We start from the raw sequence: 26,229 nt of genomic DNA, 5'->3' as shown, positions 1-26,229 counted from the left end.
CTAACATATGAAATCAGATTACATTAGATTGTGAGACCCTCATGGAATCCTCCATTACTGCCAGGTTCTTCCTGGAATTCTACTTCCTGGGTTACACAGGAAGAAAGGTACGAAGGTCAAATGACCTCACACAGGAAGAAAGGAACAAAGGTCAAATGACCTCTGTTTCATACAAACACACTGCTAACACAACCAACACCAGAGGGTGCTACTGCATGTAAAAATGTCCAGAATGTCACTGCAATACGATAGCTGCCACCAGAGGGTCCAGAACACTCCCCGTCTGGGGTCGTTAACGACTCCATATAGTCCGAACTCTACTTGTCACTGGAGTCCTCTGGTGACAAAAGAAGAACCACCTCGGAGACAGTCCGTCGGTTTCGATGATAGGATGCAGCTTCCGTAGACTGCTGTGAGGGGGTAGGTTGCGTTCTGCTACGCACAGTTCCAATTTGGGTATGGTGAGGTCTGGCTGGGGCGCCAACTTGCCTCTATCTAAGACGAAGCCGATTTTGCTTTGTCCTTCTTGAGTGGTGACCTTCAGATAAGCCACACTTACAATGGCCTTAGCGGATGCGTCTGCAAAGACGCAAAGCTCTTTGAATTGGGCATTTAAGGGAGAGAAAGACGAATAGCAGCGAGGTATTCGGATCTCCTGTAAGTCTTGGAGTGAGTCTCTCCATCTGTCCCACTCTGCTTCCATCTCTTCAGGGAGAGGTGAATCCCACTCTTCAGCGCATGTGGAGAATTCCCTGAGGAGCAGCCTGCCTTGTATGGTGACAGGGGCTAAGAAACCGAGAGGGTCGTATAGGCTGTTGACTGTAGAGAGCACTCTACGTGTGAAGGGTTTCTTGACGTCTAAGACTTGGAACATGAACGTGTTTGTTGCTATGTTCCACGACACCCCTAGGCTACGCTGTAAGGGGAGGTCATCAGTGAAGAGGTCTAGGTCTTTGATGTCCTTAGCACGATCTTCAGGGGGGAATGCCTCCATCACTGCTGGTCTGTTAGAGGCTATCTTATGCAGCCTGAGGTTGGATAGTGCAAGTAGTTCCTGGGCTTGTCTGAGGGTACTGATGGCCTCTGCTTCGGTCGGGAATTACTTCAGTGCGTCGTCGACATAGAACTCTCGTTCGATGAACCCTCTCACATCACTGCCAAAGTCGTCGTCTTCTTCCTTGGCAGCCCTCCTTAGTCCGTATATGGCGACAGCAGGGGACGGGCTATTCCCGAAGACATGGACACGCATTCTGTAGTCCACAATGTCTCCGTTGGGGTAGTTGTCCCGATACCACAGGAAGCGGAGGAAGTCTCTGTGGTCTTCTCTCACCACGAAGCAATGAAACATGTGCTGGATATCAGCAGTGATGGCGACGGGCTCTTTCCTGAATCTCATGAGTACCCCCAAGAGGCTGTTGTTGAGATCGGGCCCTGTGAGGAGTACGTCGTTGAGAGAGACTCCCTGATATGGTGCACTGGAGTCAAACACCACGCGGATCTGTTCCGGCTTTTCGGGGTGATAGACTCCGAAGGAAGGGAGGTACCAACACTCTTGGCCTTCTTGGAGCGGAGGAGCTATCTCTGCATGATCGTTGACAAGCATTTTCTTGACAAATTCTAGGAAGTGTGCTTTCATCTCTGGCTTCTTCTCTAGTGTGCGACGTCCTATAGGGTACACATTAACGAGGCATATTTTGGAGCATGCTCTTGCGCTCGCTCACTCCTCCACACACCTCAGTGCACCTGGATGTAATCTCCGGACCGGCAGCTCCCTCTCTCTCCCCGCTCTGAAGCGGGAGGAGGCAACTCTGACTCCCAAGGAGCTGGGCCTAGGTGTAGTGTTGAAACGTGCCGATCACTTTTGCCTTCCGTGCATTTTGCATATACCTTGCAGTTCTTGGCGAGATGGCTCAGGGAAGAGCAGCACTTGAAACATATAGAGTTCTCTTTAGGATATTGTTTCCAATCTTCCAGGGACATCTCCCTGAAGCCTCTGCACCACTTTAATGGATGGGGCTTGTTGTGGATAGGGCATTGTTTGCTCATATCCTCAGGTGTCTTCTGAATCTTTGTGTGCTCAGTTGAGGACACTTGCATTTTGTGGACAGATATTGGTGTCTTTCCATGTCTGTCGAACTTGTCTCTTCTGGCAAGTGCTGGGTGGGAGGAGAAGAAGTTGAAGCTGGGGTCGTTCCTAGCTTTGGCTTCTTTACGGATGAATTTAACGAACGCAGAGAATGGTGGGAACGCCACGTTGTGCTTTAGCTTGAACTTTGATCCAAACGTTATCCACTTCTGCAGGTTAAATGGAAGCTTCTCAATGATGGGACTTACCCCTCTGGAAGTGTCTAAGTACGATAGACCGGGTAGGTAGCTGTCCTGCTTTGCGGCTTCGAGTTCCGACAGCAGATCTCCAAGGTCGCAGAGCTTCTGGGGTTCCTTACTCGTCAACCTCGGAAAGTTCTCCAACCTGTCAAAGAGAGCCCTTTCAATGGCTTCGGGCGAGCCGTAACTTTCTTCTCACTGATATCTTTTCACTGATATCTTTTCACTGTACTGTCCGCGCTAGACGTGCTCCTATCTAGTTATCCAGCAAGTTAAACACTTATCCAAAATAATTCTTTGTAAAGCCGTTTGCTGTTTTGAAGCTTTACTTGAACAAATTTGTGAAACTGTAAACAAAGACAAAGTATGTTTTGTACATAAACTGAGTACTATACATTCGATATTACATAAGATATAATATATTTACAACAGTAGAATAGATTAATTGTATAACTAACTAACATTTGGACTAACTTCTGTAACTATCAAATATTAACCTTTTATAAACATAGTGTTATCAAAATACTACTCTGACAACGTTGCTATTATGCTAACAAATAAAGATACTCACAGATATTGCGCTTGGCCTAACATATGAAATCAGATTACATTGGATTGTGAGACCCTCATGGAATCCTCCATTACTGCCAGGTTCTTCCTGGAATTCTACTTCCTGGGTTACATAGGAAGAAAGGAACAAAGGTCAAATGACCTCACACAGGAAGAAAGGAACAAAGGTCAAATGACCTCTTTCATACAAACACACTGCTAACACAATAACCAACACCAGAGGGTGCTACTGCATGTAAAAATGTCCAGAATGTCACTGCAATATGATAGCTGCCACCAGAGGGTCCAGAACAATATGTGTGACTTGTTGCTGCTGCGCTATGTTTTGTTTTATTTCCCCTTTTAAAAAAATCTCTGGAAATCATGCTGCTAATATTTTAATTGCATAAAATATCTTTGGAAAGCAGTCAGTCGCTCATAGCTGCTTAGTTAAATATACAGCGCAAAGGGATGGGGAAGGGGGCTGCTGGAGTATTTGTCTCGGTATTAGATGCCCTGCCTCAGTGCATCCAGTTTCCCCACTTACATAGGGTATGCAGCACAGAAACAGGCCATTTGGCCCAAACAGTCCATGCCGGCGTTTATGCTCCACACGAGCCTCCTCCCATCTTTCCTCCTCTAAATCTATCAGCGTAACCCTCTATTCCCTTCTCCCTCATATGCTTGTCTAGCCTCCCCTTAAATGCCTCTCTACGATTCGCTTCAACCACTCCCTATGCTAGTGAGTTCTACATTCTCACCACTCTCTGGGTAAAGAAGTTTCTTCTGAATTCCCTATTGGATTTCTTGGTGACTATCTTATATTGATGGCCTCTAGTTATGCTCTTCCCCACAAGTGGAAACATTCTCTCTGTATCCACTTTATCAAAACCTTTCATAATTTTAGGTTCTGGGAAGTGATGAGCCTAATCAACAAGCTAGAGAACTCGCAATTTATATTAAAAATTAGTTCTGTATAAAAAAACAGCTAAAATACAGTGCACACTGCTTGTAATGACTGATCCATGCAGACCTGGTTTGTTTGGTTTACCCAATGTCCTTTGTGACTGGACAAATCAGGTCAGCCATGGAACTAGACGTTTAGGGCATAATATAATAATTGCTTCAATGCTGTCTTCAGAGAAAGAACCTAATGACACACAATGTGCTCTAACCACTTCCTGGCTGCCTTCTGACTCAAACCTGGGCACAAACCAGGCACACCGATTGCTTCCTGGCTATCACCCAGCTCAAGCCATCAGAGAAAATATGATCCGATAAACATGCTAAACTGTTTGCCCGGACAACAAACAAACAGAAGGGAAGTATAAGGCTTTTAACCATTTGGATTAGGCAGACGCATTTTGTCCAGTTCACTTGATTGTCCGGACAAGCAATGTAAGTTGAGTGCACTATAAAAGGAGAAAAATATTTTTATAAAGAATACCACGGAAGGAAGTCTATTATAAAGCCTCCTCATGGAGTGATTCTATAGATATTAACTGAAAGCAAAAACAAAGATTTCAATCCATTACTTTTTTAAGCTTGCATATCTTTTTACATTTGAGCAGTTCTCTAATGTTTTCTAAAATCATGCAACACACTTTTCAGTACTTATTGATGTACCTCGTGCTCACTTTTTAACTTTGATGGTATCCTTCGCTATGGGCCTTGACCCTTCATCCCGGTTTCTTTTGTGGAAGTCAACTTGCACTGCTGTATATGTACTTGTATAATAGCTTAATCCAGGGCATAACACGAGGACCCCCTTGTGATGTGGACTGAATATTTGTGTCTTTCGCATGTGTGCGTTTTCAATCTCTCCAAAGGCAGAACAAGCTTGGTACGAATCGTTGGAGCATTTTTATTTTAGGTCACGTAAATGTACAGAACAACAGCCATGATTAGATTCACTTTTTAAACTATCTTTCATTGTCCACAGTACACTCATTCAGATGTCCCATGTGAATTCTAATCTACATCTCCTTGCCCTGCTGCCCTGAGAATTTAATGCCTAGAGAACAATGTTTAGCTCAGTACAGGTAGACTATCCCTTATCCGAAAACCTTGGGACCAGCTGTGTTTCGGAATTCGGAATTTTTTCGGATTTCAGAATGTATTATGAGACTGGGAAACTCTGAACATTAAATTAATTTGGTAATTAGTATTTGTATTTAATATAAATTTTAAAAGTTCAGGCTACCTCTTGCGACTGTTCCGTGTCTCATTCCCCTTCCTGCTTCTCTGTGCTGCCGCTCCCAGCCTGTTTACAGCTCCCCCTGCTCCGTATCTGAATTCCTTGACTTAGCGGGGGTTTGGGGCTCGACTGCCGCCGCCAGTTGTGGGAAAGCCGGTATCGGCTGACTCCTACGCTAAGCTGGCCCGCAAATCAGGTCAGAAAAGAGGCAGCGTCATGTTTGGCGCCACTCGGGTCATGTCGTGTGCACGACTTACGCTCCACAAAAAAACATCATGTCGTGCGCACGACTTACGCTCCACGAAAAAGCTTGAGGTTTTCGGTTTTCAGAAGTGCGGATAAAGGATAGTCTACCTGTAGTAGCATTTTTAACACATATTCTATTGAGGTCCTGGACTTAATGGGATCCTGGGCTTTATAAATAGAAGCATAGAATACAAAAGCCAGGAAGTTATGTTATGCTAAACCTATATAAAACACTCGTTCGGCCCCAGCTGGAGTATTGTGTCCAATTCTGGGCACCACACTTTAGGAAGGACATGAAGGCTTTGGCGAGGGTACAGAAAGATTTATTAGAATGGCTCCCGGGATGAGGGATTACAGTTACGTTGATAAACTGGAGAAGCTGGGGTTGTTCTCCTTGGAGCAGAGAAGGCTATGAGGAGATTTGATAGAGGTGTTTAAAATCATGAAGGGTTTAGATCGAGTAAATAAAGAGAAACTGTTTCCAATGGCTGAAGGGTCGATAACCAGAGGGTACAGATTTAAGGTGATTGGCAAAAGAACCAGAGGTGCCATGAGGGAAGACTTTTTTACACAATGAGTGGTTAGGGTTTGGAATGCACTGCCTGATAAGGTGATGGGTACAGATTCAGTGGTAGCCTTCAAAAGGGAATTGGATAAATACTTGAAGGAGAAAAAATTGCAGAGTTATGGGGAAAGAGCAGGGGAGTGGGACTAACTGGATTGCTCGTCGAAAGAGCCGGCGCAGACTCCATGGGCCGAATGGCCTCCTGTGCTGTACTATTCTATGATTCTATTTATACAACAACATCTACATATTCAATTCTGGCAGATTGCTCTCCATGAGCATAACTGGCTCACATCTGGTTTAGCCATCCATCACCAAATCTGGCTAGACTGCCCATTACATCAGCGTCATCCACGAGAGCAAAGTAACCCCCTGCTTTTTACCATTACAACTGTCTCATGAAACTACTCTCCTCTTCCCCCTCTACCCTCATTCCAACAACAATTAAAGCAGTTCATGGACTTCTTTGTCACACAGATTGAGGCCATCCGTTCAGTTGCTTCTGCTAGTTTTGCCCTCACTGTTTGCCCCTTACCCACCAAGCCAATGGCAGTTGTTTTGAAAGGAAAGGGACAATACCTGAGGAGAGGGAGACATTTACAAAGTAAGCTAGCATGGGGGCCAGGAAGGGAAGTTGGATGTGTTATGTTCATTAATAACTAGACATTCTTATGAACACAGCTAGCTTCTAGCTAGTCATTTATTCAGTACACGTTCTCTAGGTACAGTATCTGTAGAGATGCAGCATGTGTGCTCCTGTGTGCAGGCTGCCATCTTGACTGTTGCCTTGTGGGTAGCCTAGTGCCTCATGGGTAATGTAGTCTTAATATCTATACAGCTGGGTAGTGTAGTCTTATATACATACAGCTATATACAGCTCTACGCAGCTCTACGGCTCCACCTAGTGTCCACTATAGAATGACGTTATTGATCACTACATCCCCCTTTCTTTGAGGTTTAACAAAATCAATATCAATCAACTTTCAAGAAAACAATAAAGATAATATCAGTAACACTTTTGTTAGTGCTCTATAAACATAAACATTTTCAAAACAGTCAACACATTTTCAAAGCTTTACATTGTACTCAAAGATTAAGTCTATCAGGCTTTTTTACTTCACGTGTGGATCTTCTCAACACGGGTAAGTCTGATGTGTCTTCATGAGATTGTTCTGGCGGTGAATGACAAGATGCAGTTGCGGCATTGTCATCAATCTGCTCTTGTATAGATCGAGGTCTCCTTGCGATCTTTGCTTGGAGAGGGTTTCAGTGTTTCCTTCACTCTTCATGCCATAACTTTCAATGTAGTCAATGCACTCTCGAAAAACTGCTGGCAGCTGGATCCCATCATACAGCATAGTCCTCTCAGCAGCCTCGGCTAATGGAACACCAAAGATTGGCCTGAGGGAAGAAGGAGTATCCACCGGAACTGCTTCCTGCTCTGGTGCAGGCTTCTTCTTTTTCTTTTCTCTTTCCACTGCTTAACAACATCTGCTGCGGTTATATCTTTGGACTTTTTCTCCTTGTGTTTTTCCTCTTTGTGCTTTTCTTCCTTTGGCTTCTCTTTGACCTTAGTCTTTTTCTTTCTTCTTGGAGAAACTAGGCTTTTTGAAGACATGGATACCCTTTGGCCTTTTCATCCTTGATGGGCTCTCTGCTTCATCACCTGAGTCATCTGGTCTGCTTATGGCACAGTTTATACGGTAGACTCTCTTGACCAGTTCTAAGTCTTCACAAGCTTTGTCACCCAGTAGTGAATCAAGCTTTTCAGCCACAACAGAAAACCTGAGATGATGCACTTTGTCTTTGACTGTCACTTTAAGTCTGCATACACCTAAGCTATCTATTTTCTGTCCATTATAGTCCTTCAGTAGTACTGACTTTTTCTGTATTTTGGGCTTTTCTTTCATATTGTTAATGTCACTCATACTGATTAAGTTTGCTTTTGCCCCAGTGTCTAGTTTCAAGGTAACTAATGCTCCATTTACCTGCAGTGGGATCATCCATTTGTCCTCTTTTACTGCATTAACTTTATGTTCAGCATTGTCCATTTCTGAGGGCTGCACATTTTCTGTATCCTTTTTGATATTGTCACATGACACCATTCCTACAAAAAATGTCTCACTTAAATCAGTGTCCTCAATTACATTAACTCGTTGCCCTTTCTTAGTTTTTACTTTTGAAAAGCATTGTTTGGCAAAGTGATTCTTTCCATTACACTTTGTGCACATTTTTCCAAACGCTGGGCATTGTTTTAACTGGTGTTTGTAACCACAGCGTTTACAATTAAAAATTTCATCCCCCGATTGCTTTTCATTTCTGTTCTTCCCCTGATAGGACACAGCACCGACAGCAGCATTATCACTCATTACAATCGCATCATTATTGATTTCACTGAAAGTCTTCGCGTGCTTTCGAGCTAGCTCGCTGGCTTGGCATATTTTCACCGCATTTTCCAAATTTAGTTCGGTTTCTCTCAACAGACGTTCCCTGACTTTTTTATCATGAATACCAAACACAATCTGGTCGCGAATCATGGATGCTTTGAGCTCAGAGAAATTACATGTCTGTGCTTTCAGTTTCAGATCAGTTATAAAGCTATCAAAAGTCTCATTTTGTTGCTGTGTCTGAGAACGGAAGATGTATCTTTCATACGTCTCATTCTTTTTGGGAGAACAATGTGCATCAAATTTCTGTAGCACATCATCTAATTTGTCTCTGTTCTCCGCTGGATTAAATACAAATGTATTAAATACCTCTATGGCCTGTGGGCCTGCAACCATAAGCAGCAACGCTATCTTCCTTGCGTCTGGCTTCGTACCGAATCCGATGGCTGCAATGTAGAGTTCGAATTGCTGTTTAAAAGTCTGCCAATTGTAGTCGATTTTTTCTGAGAGTTTCAAACGCTATGGTGGCTTCAAATTCTCCATGTCGCTTTTCACAATTTTCAGCAGATCTTCACCACCCTGGTACCATCTTATGTTCATTAATAACTAGACATTCTTATTATGAACACAGCTAGCTTCTAGCTAGTCATTTATTCAGTACACGTTCTCTAGGTACAGTATCTGTAGAGATGCAGCATGTGTGCTCCTGTGTGCAGGCTGCCATCTTGACTGTTGCCTTGTGGGTAGCCTAGTGCCTCATGGGTAATGTAGTCTTAATATCTATACAGCTGGGTAGTGTAGTCTTATACATACAGCTATATACAGCTCTACGGCTCCACCTAGTGTCCACTATAGAATGACATGTTATTGATCACTACAGGATGGTCAGCAGTTTAGTGAGAATGGGGTCATGGGTGACATGAGCTTGGAGAGGGCATGGCAGGGGGGGGGGGGGAGGAGATGGGAAAGAAGCTATAAAGAGCCATGGGTTCAGGGCTTGGGCCAGGGGAACCTGGGGTAGGTTTAACTTGGAGGGCAAGGAAGGGAGGGAAGCAGCTGATCAGATGGTCTCAATCTAGGTGACAAGCCATGAGCTCCTCGCACTTCTTGTTGCAAAGATGAAGGTGGAGGGATAGGAAGAGGGTTGAAGGAGATGGTTGGTAATGGAAGAAAAGAAGATGGCGCTTATTTTTCGTCTCTTGGAAGAGTGGGTGGTTTTGCAGAGGAGAATGAGACCCAAGAGCACTTGATATGATCGAGCCACAACTGGTGATTGATGGCTAAGCAAATTGTGCACCAGATATACTGAAGGCTGCACCCCTTGGACTTGAAGGAGTGAAGATGGGGGCCATACTAGGGCAGCGACTGGGAAGGAAGACAGTAAAAGTTTTGCTGTGGACAAGAGCATCAAAGGTGGAGGTGCAGGAGTGGTTGAGCAAATCGGTGACTGCAGAAATATTGTTGCGAGTAGATGGGCAAAAGTTCGGCAGTTAGAAGTTTGGAAGTGCATTTGCAAGTGAATGGGGGGGGGGGGAGAATTTTTTGCAGCGGACACGAGGAACTTAGTTGGAAGGGAGTAGGGGAATATGGGTGGTGAGGGATATAAGGAAGTGGTCAGAGATGGCCTTGTCGATTTTATTTTCATTTTAATTTTTTTATTCATTCCTGGGATGTGGGCGTCACTGGCAAGGCCAGCATTTATTGCCCATCCCTAGTTGCCCTTGAGAAGGTGGTGGTGAGACACTGCCTTGAACTGCTGCAGTCCGTGTGGTGAAAGTACTCCCACAGTTCTGTTAGGTAGGGAGTTCCTGGATTTTGACCCAGTGAAGAAACTACAATATATGTCCAAGTCAGGATGGTGTGTAACTTAGAGGGGGGGGTGTTCCCATGCGCTTGCTGTCCTCCTCCTTCTAGCTAGTGGAGATCTAGCAAGGGGCTGCCTTGAATATGGGTAGAAGAGTCTATATGAAGGGAGAGGTTTAGAGAGAACAGGAAGACAGTGATTTCAGAGGAGAGAGGGAAAGCAGAGCCGAGATGAAAATTGAAATCACCAAGGATGAATCAGTCCCTCAGTGCAGACGCTGCAGGAGAAAAGGAGGATGAGTATCTCTGAGAAACCCGGGGTGAGAATCAAGATTCCTAACTATTTCAGTTTTAAGTGGGTACTCTAGGTTTGTTTGCTTCTATCACCATTGACAATTTATGAATTATAAGTGCAAACTAACAAAATATGCCTATAAGGATATTATTCTGAATAAAGGTAATCACAAAATCATGTATATATGAATGGGTTTACACACAATCGAAGCGTTCACTATTGCCCTGAGGGATTCTAATGAAATGTAAAAATACACCAGCGGAGGATGCAATCACAACTGCTCTACACTCGGCACTGAATCACTTAGATGGTAAGGAGACCTACATCAGAATGCTGTTCATAGACTACAGCTCAGCATTCAACACTATCGTCCCCAACAAGCTGGCCACCAAACTCCAAACTCTTGGCCTGAACACCTGCCTCTGCAACTGGACCCTGGACTTCCTAACAAACAGACCCCAGTCTGTCAAATTAGGTAACCACACCTTCCGCCCCCCCCCCCGACCCTGAACACGGGGGCCCCACAAGGATGTGTGCTGAGCCCCCTCCTCTACTCCCTCTTCACCCACGACTGTGTGGCTGTTCATGGTTCCAACACCATCATTAAGTTTGCGGATGATACCACGGTAGTAGGCCAGATCACCAACAACGATGAGTCAGCCTACAGGGAGGAGGTCCAGCATCTCGTGAAGTGGTGCGCCGATAACAACCTGGCCCTTAACATCAAGAAAACCAAAGAAATCATTGTGGACTTCAGGAAGTCTAAAGGCGGAAGTCACACCCCCATCCACATCAATGGGGCTGTGGTGGAAAGGGTAGACAGCTTTAAGTTCCTCGGAGTCCACATCACGGAAGACCTCTCCTGGTCCCTCAATACCTCCTCTCTGGTGAAGAAGGCCCAACAGCGCCTATATTTCCTAAGGAGGCTGAAGGGATGTAACCTGTCACCCCTGATCCTCTCTAACTTTTACCGCTGCACAATAGAGAGCATCCTGACAAACTGTATCACAGTATGGTATGGCAGCTGTAGCTACTATGACCGGAAAGCCCTGCAGCGGGTAGTCAAAACTGCCCAACGCATTACCGGCACCCGGCTACCGACCATAGAGCACATATACCAGAAACGCTGTCTACGGAGGTCACGGTCCATCATCAAAGACCCTACCCACCCCAGCCACAGTCTGTTCACCCTCCTGCCATCTGGGAGACGCTACAGATGCATTCGCACCCGTACGACCAGATTTAGGAACAGCTTCTTTCCCAGGGCTGTCATTCTACTGAACTCCACAAATAAACTCTAAAGCCTGCACATCTGCCAATGCACTTTATTATGGTTATGTTTATGTTAATACACTACAAGCCAAATGTATGTTGAATGTTTAAATGTCTTAATCTAAATGTACACTCTCGGGAGCCGCAAGCCTACATTTCGTTGTACTGCACTTGTGCACTAACAATGACAATAAAAGTTGATTTGATTTGTGGTTAATGGTAAATTTGTAGAGAACTATGAGCACATGAATTGCTATTTTCTAAACTTATTGTGGTCTGAGCATAAATTATAGACATTTAAATTTTTCTGCAGATTGGAATTACTGATCCGAACGATCAAAGGAAAATTCTGGAAGCAGTTTGTGAAATGCAGCCAGAAGAGCTACAAGTTGCCCAGTCACCTACACTGAACACACTTGATTGCAGGTAATAAAAAATAAAGTGAAGTGAGTAACTACTTTAAGCAGATAAAGCAGATGCTTTTCTAACAGCACAGTGGCTGTTAAAAAGCGCCATAGTGAGTACCTAAATTCCTTTATATTTTGCAGCAGTCTTGCAGTTTTTCATTAATTTAACATCAATCTCTATACCACTGTTGCTTTAAGAAGGTAACGGTGTAATAGTGAACAAGTGCTGCACTGTTGGAGATACTAGGGTCGATTTTCCCGAAGCTGTCGGGAAGAAGGCGGGACTACAACTTTTGGGTTTTAGTCCCGCCTACATCGACGTCCGGCCAATCGACGCGATTTTCCCTTGATTAGCCCGTGCAGCGGGCTCAGCAGGCCAATTAAGGGCCACCCGGCAACAGGTGATGTCACAGACTGCAATTACATCTGTCAAGAGTTCTTGACAGATGAAATATCAGTGTTTCACAGCTGTTTGAAGCTGCCAAGCACTGACAGTCTGAGTTCTAACATGAGTCCTTCTGCACAGACTCAGTTAGAACTCTCAGCAGCACTCAAAGCTGAAGGCTGTCACTTTTCACAAATCGCAGCCATTCAGCTTTAAGTGCCGGCTAAGTGATGCGCTCCCGATGCCTACAGGAAGAAAGGCTGTTAAGGTAAGTACAGGTAAGTAAAAGTTCTTTACACATTTTAGACACACCAAACACACTTACCTTTGCACTCATGCACCCATCACTCACCTGAACACCGACATCGCGACTCCTTCAACCCGATGGCCCGCCTGCTCTAACCTGGCGTGGTTTGGAGCCGTCGGGAATCCCACACGACACCCCTCAAAATAGGGATTAGGCTAAAAACTGCCTGTTAACTACCTGTTAACAGGCAGTTAATTGGCACTAATCCCTTCCCACCTGGGGTCGGCGGGTCCCAGTGCGGGGCAGGTACCCGCCTCCTCTGAAACTTGTGTGGAGCGGGGTTTTGGGCGGGATGGTGTCGGGACCCCCGAATTCGGGATTCCCCCCCCCACACACACACGCCTGAAGCCCCGCCTGACGGCTCCAGGAAAATCGACCCCACTGTCTTTTAGATAAAACACTGAACTGTCTGCATATTCAGACAGACTTAAAAGATTCCATGGCACACTATTGGAAAAAGGGTTTCCCCAGTGAACTGGTGAACATTTCTCCCTCAACCAATATCGCCACAAAAAAATCAGCTTTTGCTGTTTGTGGGGCAATTGGTTGCCATGGTTTGCTACATAACACCAGTGCACTTCAAAAGTAATTCATTGGTTGTGAAGCACCTTTGAGACATCCCAAGGAAGTGATGCTATATCAGTAAGTTCATTTTTTTAAATTCAGGGGAGTAACAGTAAAGTTATATGGAGTAGCCCAGCCACCTTTAGTTAAAATTATTGATTAGACCTGGTTGATATAAAGAGGATATAGGTATCCTTTTTACCAGAGAGATGGGAGATATGTGTCCCAAATATGAAGTGCTTTGGGATGTCCTGAGATATGAAAAGCGCTACTTAAATTTAAGTTATTTCTCTCTCTTGATCTACCAGTTTCGCCCTCCCTATTATGTACTACTTGAGTAGAAGGCAATTCTATGTGGAGGGTATTAAATGATGATTACCTCCTCCCTAGATGAGGCTATCCTCTATACACTGAACTCCCACCCACGGTATTTTCTCTGATCCTTGATCATCTTTTCTTGAAGAAAGGAGCAATAGTATTTCCCTTTTGACTGAGTATAGCTAATAAGAATGTGATTTCTCTTGAGCTGTAAAAGTCACTTTAAAGCTTAAAAACAAAAATGGGCACCATTTTTTTTTCTCCCTTAAATAACAATTGCAAAGGCTTTCTGACCAAAGTACTTCGATCTTGCAGATAAAATTACTTGTTGGCAGTGGATTAAAGTAGTACGTTGACTTACTATATGTTCTAGAAGTCAAGAAAGCCATTTTGGAAAATTGCTTTTTGGGACAAAGTGAAGCAACTTGCAGGGAGAATGTGGGGAACAAGCAAATTATAATCCAGCAATGAGAATTTGTTTGAAAGGCACATGAAATAAAACTAAAATTATTCTCATTTGGAAGTTTCTCCCAATAAGACCCTTAATCATTTTAAAGTGAAAGTTAAAGTGAAGAATTTGATCTAACTGTGGTATTTGTATTCCTAGATATTAAAGACTAAAGTTTCCATATCCATTTAAATGTAAGATTGTTATTGTCACCAGGAGAATTATTTTGCAGTGAAAACCTCTGTCTCCATTCACGTTATGTCCTAAGAGTTCATGAAACTGCTGGGGGTCATTCATCAGTAACAGATTATTGTCAGTGTGTAGATGTAGTTTGTAAAGTGTTCACATTATTGATGCTCTTCAAGCAAATATCGCAATTAATTACGTGCCATGGAAGACCTTGCAGTAAGCAGACAGGCGTTGAAACCTTTAATTCCCTCTGCCTCTCTGCAAATATGCCTAGGTTCACAGAACGTCCCTGAGATTGTCAGAAAGTTTGGATTTAGGTTATGGATGACAGTGGGAATGAGATCAACTATTATCCTGTCTCCCAAAATAAGCTGTGATTTAATTAATCCAATGTGAGTTAGCTACCTCACCTTTGACAAAATGCTTTTGAAATCAGTGTTTTGAATGAAAACATTTTGCTAAGATAATGTTTATAATAATTTGCAATGTAAATTGTGGGCACAAGACCCAGTTTGTTCAGTTTGTACCTGTAGAGTGTGCTTGAGATCCGATATTTTTGTTTTCCTGAAATGCTCCAAAAGGAGATATTTCTTGATGTTTAGATTTCTTAATTATCAAATATTTATCACCTACATTCCATGTCGAAGTTACAAAAAAGATGTTAAAACTTATTCTATTCTTTGATAAATGAAGTAAATATTTGAAAGGAGGGAGGAAAACATTTTATATGAATTTTAAATACAAATTGTATGAGCAAACTCTGACCTTTATTAATGTTAAACTAGGTGTCAGAATAAAGCAGTCCAAACAAATCCAGCTGGAGTTGGTGTTTGAGTTACTAAGTATATCAAACACGCTGAAGCAAGGGACTGAATGTCGATGTTTTATGGGGAAAAATTGTTAGAGACGCACTATTTCAGGAATCTGACCTTGCAATCTGTTTCTGGGATGTGTTTATATACACTTTTTAGTAAGATCTGGCTTTCCATCTATCATGGGTTTTGCCATGGTACATGTAAAGTAGTCATTCAGTGGTAGAAAAATATTATGGAAATGGTCATTTGTTAGTGGGGGGGGGGGGGAGAGCTGTATTCTGACGGGGTGTTTCAGAAGTCATGTAACTTCAAATGTGTATGTTAATTAATCTTCACATTGTCAGCTCAGAAATTCATCCAAACCAATCCCCTGGTCTCACCAACCATCACAAGAAAATGAAAACATCAAAACTAGAAAAACAAAGTAATCTGCAAGTTTATCATTATTTCTAATTAATTTTAGAAGGGGGCACTAATGGTGAAAATGTTTCTGTAAAGATTATTTTAATACATTTGCATTGCTTTTTGTCTTTTAATTTTGGCTGTAATATAAACAAGAGAGTCCTTTGGATAGATGGAAACAAGAATACTAGTCACTCATTTTATCCAAATAATAGTGAAACCTTGGCCTATAAGTAATGTATCAATTATGAGTTACATGAAGTCTGTCGTTCTAGGAGTACACTGGATTCCAGTATGCTCCCAAAACTATATGACACTTTATATTTTTACCTATTTAAAGTTTTAAAGCAAAGCCATTTTTGACAAAATACATTATGAAGCTTGTTATTATCTGATGAATGGAAGAAAAAATTGTTTTCTGGAGTCTATGATAGGATAAACATTGCAAATTAAGAGGAATATTGGACAGCTGTAGACATGCCTCCCTGTGCAGCTTTTTTAAATTTTCTACTGTGTGTATACTTTCAAGTGCAAGATCTAAAATCATGGATAGTAACTGTTGTTGGCCCTTTTAGTAGTTAAGACATTTTTGATGTAACCAAATTGAGTAACTATGAATTGGAACCTACCTGAGTGAAGCATCAATGCAGTCTGCTCCACTAATGTTAAGTGAACATTTCTGCCAACGGAATTTGTAAATCTGAAATTATCTTTTATAAGCATTTATTTATGCAAACTGAATAATTTTAGGTGTTCATCTCCCATCAAGTGATTTCCCCCCCAATATCACTGCTATGGCTACAGCTTGAATTGTGCACAGTTGTAATCTGTTGCCTGGCTTCTTTTGATTCTAAATTGAAAGAAATGCCAATACGAAGTGGACTACATTTTAGAATATTTTCCATTTCAATTAAAATGAGCAGAGAATTGCATAGCAATAATTTCTAACAATTTGTGATATGAATAAAACTTTATGAAAATAGGGTATTTATCCAAAAAGTATAGAATTGCAATGGCAACTTTATCAGTTTTCATAATCCCGGGCTGTAGTACAAGTAGATTCTTTTCTAGTACTACATCTGCTCAGTGATGCATCAGGAAATTACATTGTAAATAGCAACATCACAGGTGGTCCATTATATTAATATTTCTCTTTTTTTCCCTTATCCTCCCCCAGTTTTCTTCCCCTTCCCCTCTCACAGACTGTTAACTGGGTTATAGATTCATGGGTTTTGGCAGTTCTGTGGTATCTCAATCAAGTGGCTATTCTTGTGCAAGCCTATGTATGGTATTTAATCACAGGGACATCATAGGAAGGCCAAATTCTGTCTTCACCAGACCTCCACAAATGCATATTTTTCAAACAGAGCTCTGGATAGTAATCAATAGTAGGAAGCCTGCCTGACTTCCCCCCCCCCCCCCCACCCCTCCATAGCCCTAAGACCAATTGTAATGTCCCCTCTGCTGCCTTAGCTTAGGTCAGCTAATCGAACAGGCCAGCAATCAAAGCTGGGACTTTCCTGATCTTAATGGCACATTACTGCATCACATAGTACATTTACCCACTGAACTATTGGAAGAAACAAACTTAAAACTATAAACTATACTGAATTAAGCTTTTCATCTGCCTGGTTTAAGAAATGAAAAAAAATCATACACTCTAGTTCCTATTGTGTAGACCCACGTTAGCACCAGATAGTCAGGTCTTCAACCTCTTCCAGATGAAGCTCCAAACAGGTTATGTATACAGAACAGAGTATATTTAATACTGAGTAGCATTGATAAGTTAACAACTGGAACAGCATTTCGCCTTTTGTGTCTCCCTTTCTCCTTTTGGGTTTTGACTTAGATACTCAACTTATATTTTCCTCCCCGGGGTGGGGGAACCACAACTCCAACTTCCCAGAGTCCAGTCTCTCAGGATCATTGCATTCCTCCTTGATGTCCTGTCTATATATGATACATCAGATATCCATGCAACAATTCTGTCAAACAAATGAACGTACAGTATTTAAGGTCAAATCATTGAAGAAACATATATACATAGAATACTATAATTATAACCAGTTTCTTGGTGATTGCTCAACAGTTACCCTAGAACCTTTAACCTTTTTGAATGTAATTTATTTCACCATTTACCTAGATAAAGAGACTACTTTCTGCCTGTTTCGCCTCTGTGAAGCGTTCTGGGATATTGTTCTATGTTAATGGCACTATATAAATGTAACTTGTTCGTAAGTTAAGAGGTCCCGACTAGACCCAACTAGCAGGTAGAAAAGTGCTGGGCTTTATGTTTCTCCTCACTGACTAAAGTTACTTTTTGTTCAGATGCCATTTGTGAAGATCCATATAAGCACCAGATGATGGGGTGTTCAATTTCTTCCAAGCAAAACTCAAAAGCATTGTTATGTATACAGAAATTATTTGTTTCATTGTTACCAGTTGATATTATACACAGTAATCAACTTTAGCTGTTTTTCTCTCTCTCCCCACGTCCTGCCAGAGAACCTTCTGAGTTTTACTTTATTTACACTCAACTGCCTCTTCCCCAGTGATGGGAAGAGGTATAATTCCATCTTCAACAACAGCAACTTGCATTTATATAGCGCCTTTAACATGGTAAAATGTCCCAAGGTGCTTCACAGGTGTGTAATCAGATAAAAATTGATACGGAGCCAAAGGAGACATTAGGACAGATGACCAATAGCTTGGTCAAAGAGTTAGGTTTTAAGGAGCATCTTAAAGGAGGAGAGAGAGGTGGAGAGGTTTAGGGATGCCATTCCAGAGCTTAGGGCCTGGGCAGCTTTTTTTATTCGTTCATGGGTTGTGGGCGTTTCTGGCAAGGCCATCATTTATTGCCCATCCCTAATTGGCCTTGAGAAGGTGGTCTTCTTGAACCGCTGCAGTCCATGAGGTGAAGGTACTCCCACAGTGCTGTTAGGGAGTGAGTTCCAGGATTTTGACCCAGCGAAGGAACGGCGATATATTTCCAAGTCAGGATGGTGTGTGACTTGAAGGGGAACTTGGAGATGATGGTGTTCCCATGCGCCTGCTGCCCTTGTCCTTCTAGGTGGTAAATGTCGTGGGTTTGGGAGGTGCTGTCGAAGAAGCTTCGGCGAGTTGCTGCAGTGCATCTTGTAGATGGTACACACTGCAGCCACGGTATGCCAGTGATGGAGGGAGTGAATGTTGAAGGTGGTGGATGGCGTGCCAGTCAAGTGGGCTGCTTTGTCCTGGATGGATGAAGTAGTACATTTTGGGGAAAAGAACAGAAAATGGAAATATACTAAACAAAGTTCTCTGAAATAGAGAGATCTAGGAATGGAGGTCTTTAAAACTTGGAGTGCAGGTACAAAAAAGTCGTAAAAAGGGCAAATAGTATTCTGGGTTTTATATGTGTGAGGTTTAATACAAAATCAAGGAGGCAATGAAACATCTGTACAAGGCATTGGTTAGTTTGGTTGGAATATTGTGTGTAGTTTTGGACATTCCATTCTAGAAAGATTACCTGAACTATGAAAAAGGTGCAACACAGATTTACTAAGATGATACCAGGGATAAGAAGATATAGGCCCAGAAATTCGGGTCTCCACGGGTGAGTACGCACGGGGTACTCACCTGTAGGCCCGATGGAAATGCTGGTTTCCTGCATGCACTGCGCATGCGCGGGAAACCGACACTTCCGTTCCTCTGAACGAAGAGATTCCGAGGTCAAACGCGTGCGCGGGGGAGGCTGCGCGTGCGGATTGAACTTTGTTTTTTTTTACAGGTTTTCCCGGGAGGGTAAGCCTGCAGAATTTAGAAATATAAAAAGCAGGCGTAAGGCCTGCTTTTTACAAGGTAAGTGGTGAATTAATTAAAATTAAAACATTTTTTCCACAGGTTTATTATTTTTAAACACTTTAAAGCAAGGTAAGTTGATTTTTAGCCTTAAAATAGTTATTTCATGTAATTTATAGTTTATTTTTAAAATGTGATGTTTTGTTATAATTTATTTGAAGATTTAGTGCTATTTTGGGGCCGTAGTATTTATAAGTCTTGACAGCACTTCCTGTCAGACTTATGAATGGAGCATTCCCTGCTCCGATTGGCTGCCCATGGCCCACGTGATCCCAGGGGACGCATCGAACTAACTGCGCCCCTGGGGTACGCAAGCACTGCGCGCCGGCAGCTGGACCAGGCCCCGGATCGGAATTCCACGGGAGCCCACAGCTCAACGGCCGGCGCGCAAGCTAAGTGCAGATCGGGAGCTTGCACCCGCGGGAAGCCCCCGACCCGAATTTCTGGGCCATTGTGAAAATGAGACACAATTCACTGGACGTAAAATGTTAAAGAGAAGCTAATAGGTGTGTTCAATAGTATGCAAGAGTTGGAGAGGGAATAAGGAAAGATTAGTTCCACTGAATTAAGTGAAAGAAAAGCAAGATCCTACAAACAGCAATGAGTTGTGAGAATCGGTTTTGGATGGTGGTTGTTCAGGGGGGAGTGTTAGCCAGCATAAAGGGAGAGCTCTCCGCTCCTGTGTGAGTAGTGCCGTGGGATTATTAACATACCTGAACCAGAAGACCTTTAATACCTCATCTGAAGCACGGTGCCTCTGACAATACAGCACTCTCTTGGTACTGCACTGAAGTGTCAGTCTAAATGATGAGCAAAATCCAAGAGTGCGACTGGAGCACATGGCCTTCTGATTTAGAGATGAGACTGAGCCAAGCTGACATACTGTTCAATGAAAGGATAACGAGCGGTACAAAGTCGGGATTAGCGGTAGAAAGAATTTTTGTGCAGGCACAATTACTAGAGTATGGAATGTTTTACCATGATTATTTAAGAAAGAAAGAGACGGATACTTGAAGAAAAATATTAAAGGATATGTGGAAAGAGCAGTGAAATCGGATTGGCACAAGTACACTGTACTAAATGGGCGCCTTCTGTGTGGAAATGTCTATGATTCTGTAATCTAGGGTGTCTGGCAGTTCTGCATTTAAGTTACCAGAACTAATCTGTATCCACCACTAGGTGGGCACATTTACTTAGTATAGACTGGAAGATGCACCCACACTATAGGGAGAATTCACTGACAAGAATTTGAACAATAGTCAAATTTGGAAGCGAGGGATAGTTTAAAAGCAAGTGGGTTATTCGCTGAACAGGATATAACTATACTGGTGATAAAAATTAGGCCTCCCAAATTCTTACAATTTTGCTTCCAAACCCATTTGCAGTAAATGTGCTTAAAAATCCATTAGAGAAGTTATTCCAATGCGTATGAGCTTATGGCTTCCAGATATAGGGGTGTAAATTATTTTCTCCAAACCAAAACTGAAATAACCTGTCCATAAAAATGTGAATTACAGTCAGATTGGTTTATGCTTGCTATTAATTTTGTAACACAGTCTGCTATCTAGAGTTTAACAGGAAAATGTCAGTATACAAAAAGCAAGGCTAAAATAAACTGACTCGGACAATATTCCACCTGTAACCCTACCCTTCTTTATACCAACTGTGGTAACTTAGCTGATTGAAGCTACAAGATACCATCTGTTTATTTACTCAATAACACCTTAAAGTTTGCCTGATTTTTAAAAAAAAATATCTCTAGAATCTTCAAATGCAGAAGATATCTAGTTTCCATATCTGAACTAGGTCATATGGGAGATTAGTTTGTCACAGATTTGTTGCTTATAGTATTATTTCACCTAGTGAATATCAGCATTAGCTTATCCCATGGGCAAACACTGATCTTGGTTAGAAACTAAAGAATACTGAAGCTCATTGCAGTTAAACCATTTAGGATTGATGGATTGCCGTTTGCTTTCACAAACACTTTTTCCTAGGACCATTAGGATGATTAGTCTACAAAACAGTTCCCCAAACAGCAAATATTAAATATCTGAATGACATTAAGCCCAGTACTGCACAGCCCTTACTGTGAAAGTTGTTTAATGATTTGGTTAAAATATATACTGTTGGACTAGTGATGAATTAGAACGGTTTCATTTGCTTTGTCAGTGACTAATTGCATTTTCTTGCATTGCTTGAAGTTCTGCCATGTATTCACTGCTGTTGCAGTTTCCAAACCACAGTCTGAAAATTGTTTTTTTAACAAAAATGGATGAAACCAGGATTTTAATACATGAAATACTTTTTAAAATGTTTTTCTTTCAAAATATTTACATTTTTTCATGCATTTCCAAAAATGTTAAAAAAATATTATTGGTATGTATTTGGTTTCAGTGCAGCTCTCAAGGATTCTTTGTAGAGATTTAGGCATGTTATAGACAGAGATATAAAAATAAAACAAAGCTGTACATTTCTGAAGTTCAATGCATCTGAAGACTTTTCCATAATGATTTGGAAACAGCATAATCAATTTAATTTCTACGTTGACCACTTCAATCCCTTGTTAAATTTCATGCAGATTATGGTTGTGGCAATGCTTAAAATAATAAACATTTTGTTAACTGTTACAGCTATCCATCAGAACTTGCTATGTAATTATAACAAATAGTATAGTGCAGATGGATCAGTGAAAAGGATCAAGCTTTCAAAAATAGCTGATAATCTTTCAGAAACCATATCTAAAAGTGTTTTTTATTTTGTTGTTCGTGGCCTGTCTCTATTTTGAAACAGCATTCTCAATAGAACAATGTTAGAGATCGAGAACTTAAAGCCAACTTTGCCCTTCGCCATTTGTGAACACTAACTGATGACTCAAAGAAGTGTTACTCTGGGGAAAAAAATGAAATGTTGATTGACTTTCCACCCTCTCCAAAATGTTGCTAAATCAGGAGTTCCCCTATCTTAGAAGTGCCTGATTGAGCATTACAAACTGACAATGTGATGAAAAAGTGGGTAGTTCAAGTTACGGTAAACCATCAGTCTCCGGATCACAACCTTTTGATGGAGTATGCAGTCAGTTTCAGGTCAAGAATCTGATGTGAAACTGACTGCTTTTATCGTCAAGACTGCAATCCCAAGATTGTTTCCTGTACCTGAACTAGAATAAATGATTTTAAAATGTAGAATTCACAAACTGATTTAGTGCAGACAGATTAAGTGGTTTGTATTTAGAAATGAGTTCCATTTATATATGCAATATAGTTCACTGCTCCTTAAAGTTAAGTAGTGAAGGATTAGTGCTTAATTTTCCACTATCGGTATGTGTGTCTCAATAATAATGTTCTGTTTAGTTATGTGATGCATTAAAATGTTTCATTGTAAACTGAATTTCATTATATTTAAGAGAACTATCAGCATTTTCCAATGCAATACCAAAGATCAGTCTCTCCACAGTTTATTCTACATGTACTTATTGTTTCCCCTTTATCCTAATTGAGAAATTAGGCGAAGGGTCAAAGCACATGATACAGAGTTCCCTAACCAAGATTGAAAAGAGACAAGATCAAATGAATCAAGAAAGCATGGTTGGGTGATGACAAGCTTGGATTTCAGAAGGGAATAAATTGTAGGAGGAAGGGAAGACTGAGGGAGATAATTTCCATTACTTTGAGTTCCTGGAAAAGAATGAGTTAAAGAAAGAGACTATCTGAGGAATATTGACTTCAACGTGATTATTTTCAAAGGGGTCGGCCATTTAGGACTGAGATGAGGAGAAATGTCTTCACTCGGAGGGTTGTGAATCTTTGGAATTCTCTACCCCAGAGAGCTGTGGAGGCTGAGTTGTTGAGTATATTCAAGACTCAGATCGATAGATTTTGGGGCATTAAGGGGATCAAAGGATATGGAGATAGGGTGGGAAAGTAGAGTTGATGTAAAAGTTCAATATTCAAATACACAGCGAAATAGCCATAACAAAGCAGTCTCATTGGCTGAGAATTCATTGCCAATACCTGTGAGAAAGGCAGTTTGGCTACTCATCTTTGTTTAGAGCAATGTCTCTGAACCTTAAACAATAACGCGTTGTTTTAAAATGCCAGCATATTCAAAGGGAAATTGCACGTTCACTGAGCTAACCAGCTGTGGTTTAAAATTTTCAGCTCAAACATTGTGATGCTGAAACAAAAGAAATTGCAATAATATAATTAGATGGAGTAGTTTTAATGCCATAATATTAACCCTAGTTAAAACGTGAAAAATAGATCCAACCAGGAAGGCTGCTACTGGAAGCATTATCTTACTGGTGGCCATGAAGTCTGATCTCACCTAAATGAGAGAAAGCATCACCATATGTTATGGGTTAATAATACCTACTGTCTAAATAAATCAGATTTAGTCATTTTTAATATACCCATGTGTGCTGCCTTCAACTTTTGCCAAGCTTTTAACTTTAGAAGTACCAAACAGACTTTAAGAAATGATACTGGGGCACCATCAGGCAAATTGATTTTCCATAGTCTAATGTGTGCTCCAGCATCCCCATTTTAGCAACTAATAGTTGCCATTTGTATTCTGTACAGATTATTAGAACTGGTGAGCAGTTTTTGTGTTGCTCACTCAAAAATAAAGCCTACTAAAACAGAACTCACTCAGGGTTCGCTACAAAACAAACTTCACATTTCTCTGAATTTACATGCGAATCAAAAGTCTGGTTTGTAAATTAAATGGCATCTCAAGATGTTTTGATATCCCTATAGTGTCTGTTACTTTTAATATGTGGGTGTTGCATAGTCAACAGCACTAGCAAGTATGAACATACTAGTTTCCTCACAGCCCAGTGGCAATGGAGACTTATTTTTTCACTTTGTGAGTACGAATAATGCACTGGGCCAGTCTAAAAGGAGGAAAGAGAAGTGGAGAGATTTAGGGGGGGAATTTCAGAGCTTAGGACCTAGGCAGCTGAAGGCATGACCGCCAATGGTGGAGCATTTAAAATCAGGGATGTTCAAATGACCAGAATAGGCAGAGCGCAGAGGTCTAGGGAGATTATAGAGCTGGAGGAGATTAGAGATAAGGAAGGGCGAGGCCATGGAGGTTTTTGTAAACAAGAATGACAATTTCAAAAACGAGGCATTGCTTAACTGGGAGCCAGTGTAGGTCAGCGAGCACAGGGGAGATGGATGAGCGGGTTCTTAGTGCAAGTTAGCAAACAGGCGGCAGAGTTTTGGATGACCTCATGTTTATGGAGGCCGGCCAGGAGTGCATTGGAATAGTCAAGTCTAGAGGTGATGAGGGTTTCAGCAGCAGACAAGTTGTGGTAAGGGCAGAGACGAGCGATATTATGAAGGTGGAAATGGGCAGTCTTAGTGATAGAATGGATATGAGGTAAGAAGCTCAATTTGTGATCAAATGACACCAAGGTTGCAAACAGACTTGGTCAGCCTTAGACAGTTGCTAGGGAGAGAGATCGAATCGGTGGAAAGGGAATGGAGTTTGTGGCGTGAACCAAAGACAATGGGCTGGATTTTGCGACGGGGGCAGGTTGGAGGTGGGAAACCCACATTCGGGCTTGTTGTCCTGCCTCCATGGAGATGTGGCCAACCCACTGGATTTTCCTCTGATTGACCTTGTTGAGCCCGCCCTGTGGGCTCAGCAGGCCAATTAAGGGGCACCCGGCAACAGGTGACATCAGAGATTGACATTTCATCTGTCAAAAGCTTTTGGCAGATGAAATATCAGTGTTTAACAGCTGTTTGAAGCTGTCAAGCACTGAAAAACTGCTAATTCAGCCTCAGTCCTTTCTCAGGATAACTTTAAAATCATTTTGCTGCAGAAACCAAGAAGCTGATTTTTTTTTAAAAATCGGAGCTTCTGTGGTTCTTGCAGCCGACTCCGGACACCGGAATGCAGGACTCCTGTAAAGGTAAGTAAAAGTAAGTTAAACTTATTTAAACACTTGCAAAACACTTACCTTTGCACTCCTGCACCCCTCACTCACCTGAACACTGGGCATCTCGACCCCTCCAAGACCTCAGACCCACGTCCCGCCTCTCAAACTTTTCGTGGTATGGAGCTGTCGGGAAGCCCACAAACCAGCAATAAAAATCGCGAATAGGCAAAAAACTACCTGTTAACTACCTGTTAACAGGCAGTTTAATTGCCTTTAATCCCTTCCCGCCTCTGGGAGTCGGGTTCCAGCACTTGTCGGCAACCCGACTCCTATGAAATTGACATGGGGTCGGGACCCCCGGATCTCCGATTTTTATCGCCCGCACGCCTCCAACCCGACTCCAGGGGCTTAGGAAAATCCAGCCCAATGGCTTTGGTCTTCCTGATATTTAATTGGAGGAAATTTCTACTCGTCCAGTGCTGGATGTCGGACAAGCAGTCTGATCGAGACACGGTGGAGGCTTCGAGAGAGGTGGAGGAGAGGTAGAGCTGGGTGTCATCAGCTTACATATGAAAACTCAAGTCGTGTTGCCGGATGATGTCACTGAGGGGCAGCATGTAGATGAGAATTAAAAGGAAGCCAAGGATAGATCCTTGGGGGACACCAGAGGTGACAGTGCAGGATCGGGAAGAGAAACCATTGCAGGTGATTCTATGGTTACAGCTGGAAAGATAGGAATGAAACCAGGCGAGTGCAGTCCCAGCCAGTTGGATGACGGTGGAGAGGCGTTGGAGCAGAATTTTGCAGTCAACAATGTCAAAGGCTGCAGACAGGTCCAGAAGGACGAGAAGGGATAGATTACCTTTGTCGCAGTCAGTTAGTTTACTATAGAATCATAGAAGTTTATGGCTCAGAAGGAGGCTGTTCAGCCCATTGTGTCTGTGCCGGCTGAGAAAGAGCTATCCAGCCTAATCCCACTTTCCAGTTCTTGGTCCGTCGCCTTGTAGGTTTTGGCACATCAAGTG

General features: G+C 42.2%; 1 protein-coding gene across 3 annotated transcripts in view; it reads left to right on the top strand.

The window, feature by feature from the left end:
* Positions 1 to 26,229, top strand: part of asz1 (ankyrin repeat, SAM and basic leucine zipper domain containing 1) — a 110,104-nt gene that overhangs the window by 72,289 nt on the left and 11,586 nt on the right. For all 3 annotated transcript variants that reach the window (XM_086009185.1, XM_086009184.1, XM_086009186.1), the window contains exon 10: positions 11,953 to 12,065. In XM_086009185.1, the coding sequence (XP_085865311.1) occupies positions 11,953 to 12,065 (113 nt within the window). The remainder of the gene's footprint in view (positions 1 to 11,952; positions 12,066 to 26,229) is intronic.

This window comes from Somniosus microcephalus, chromosome 16 (genome assembly GCF_052327205.1).
Source record: "Somniosus microcephalus isolate GS21.2 chromosome 16, FLI_Smic_1.0, whole genome shotgun sequence".
In the NCBI taxonomy this organism is placed as follows: Eukaryota; Metazoa; Chordata; class Chondrichthyes; order Squaliformes; family Somniosidae; genus Somniosus; species Somniosus microcephalus.
Note: the sequence above shows the minus strand (reverse complement) of the source record. Positions and strands in the feature narration are given on the sequence as shown.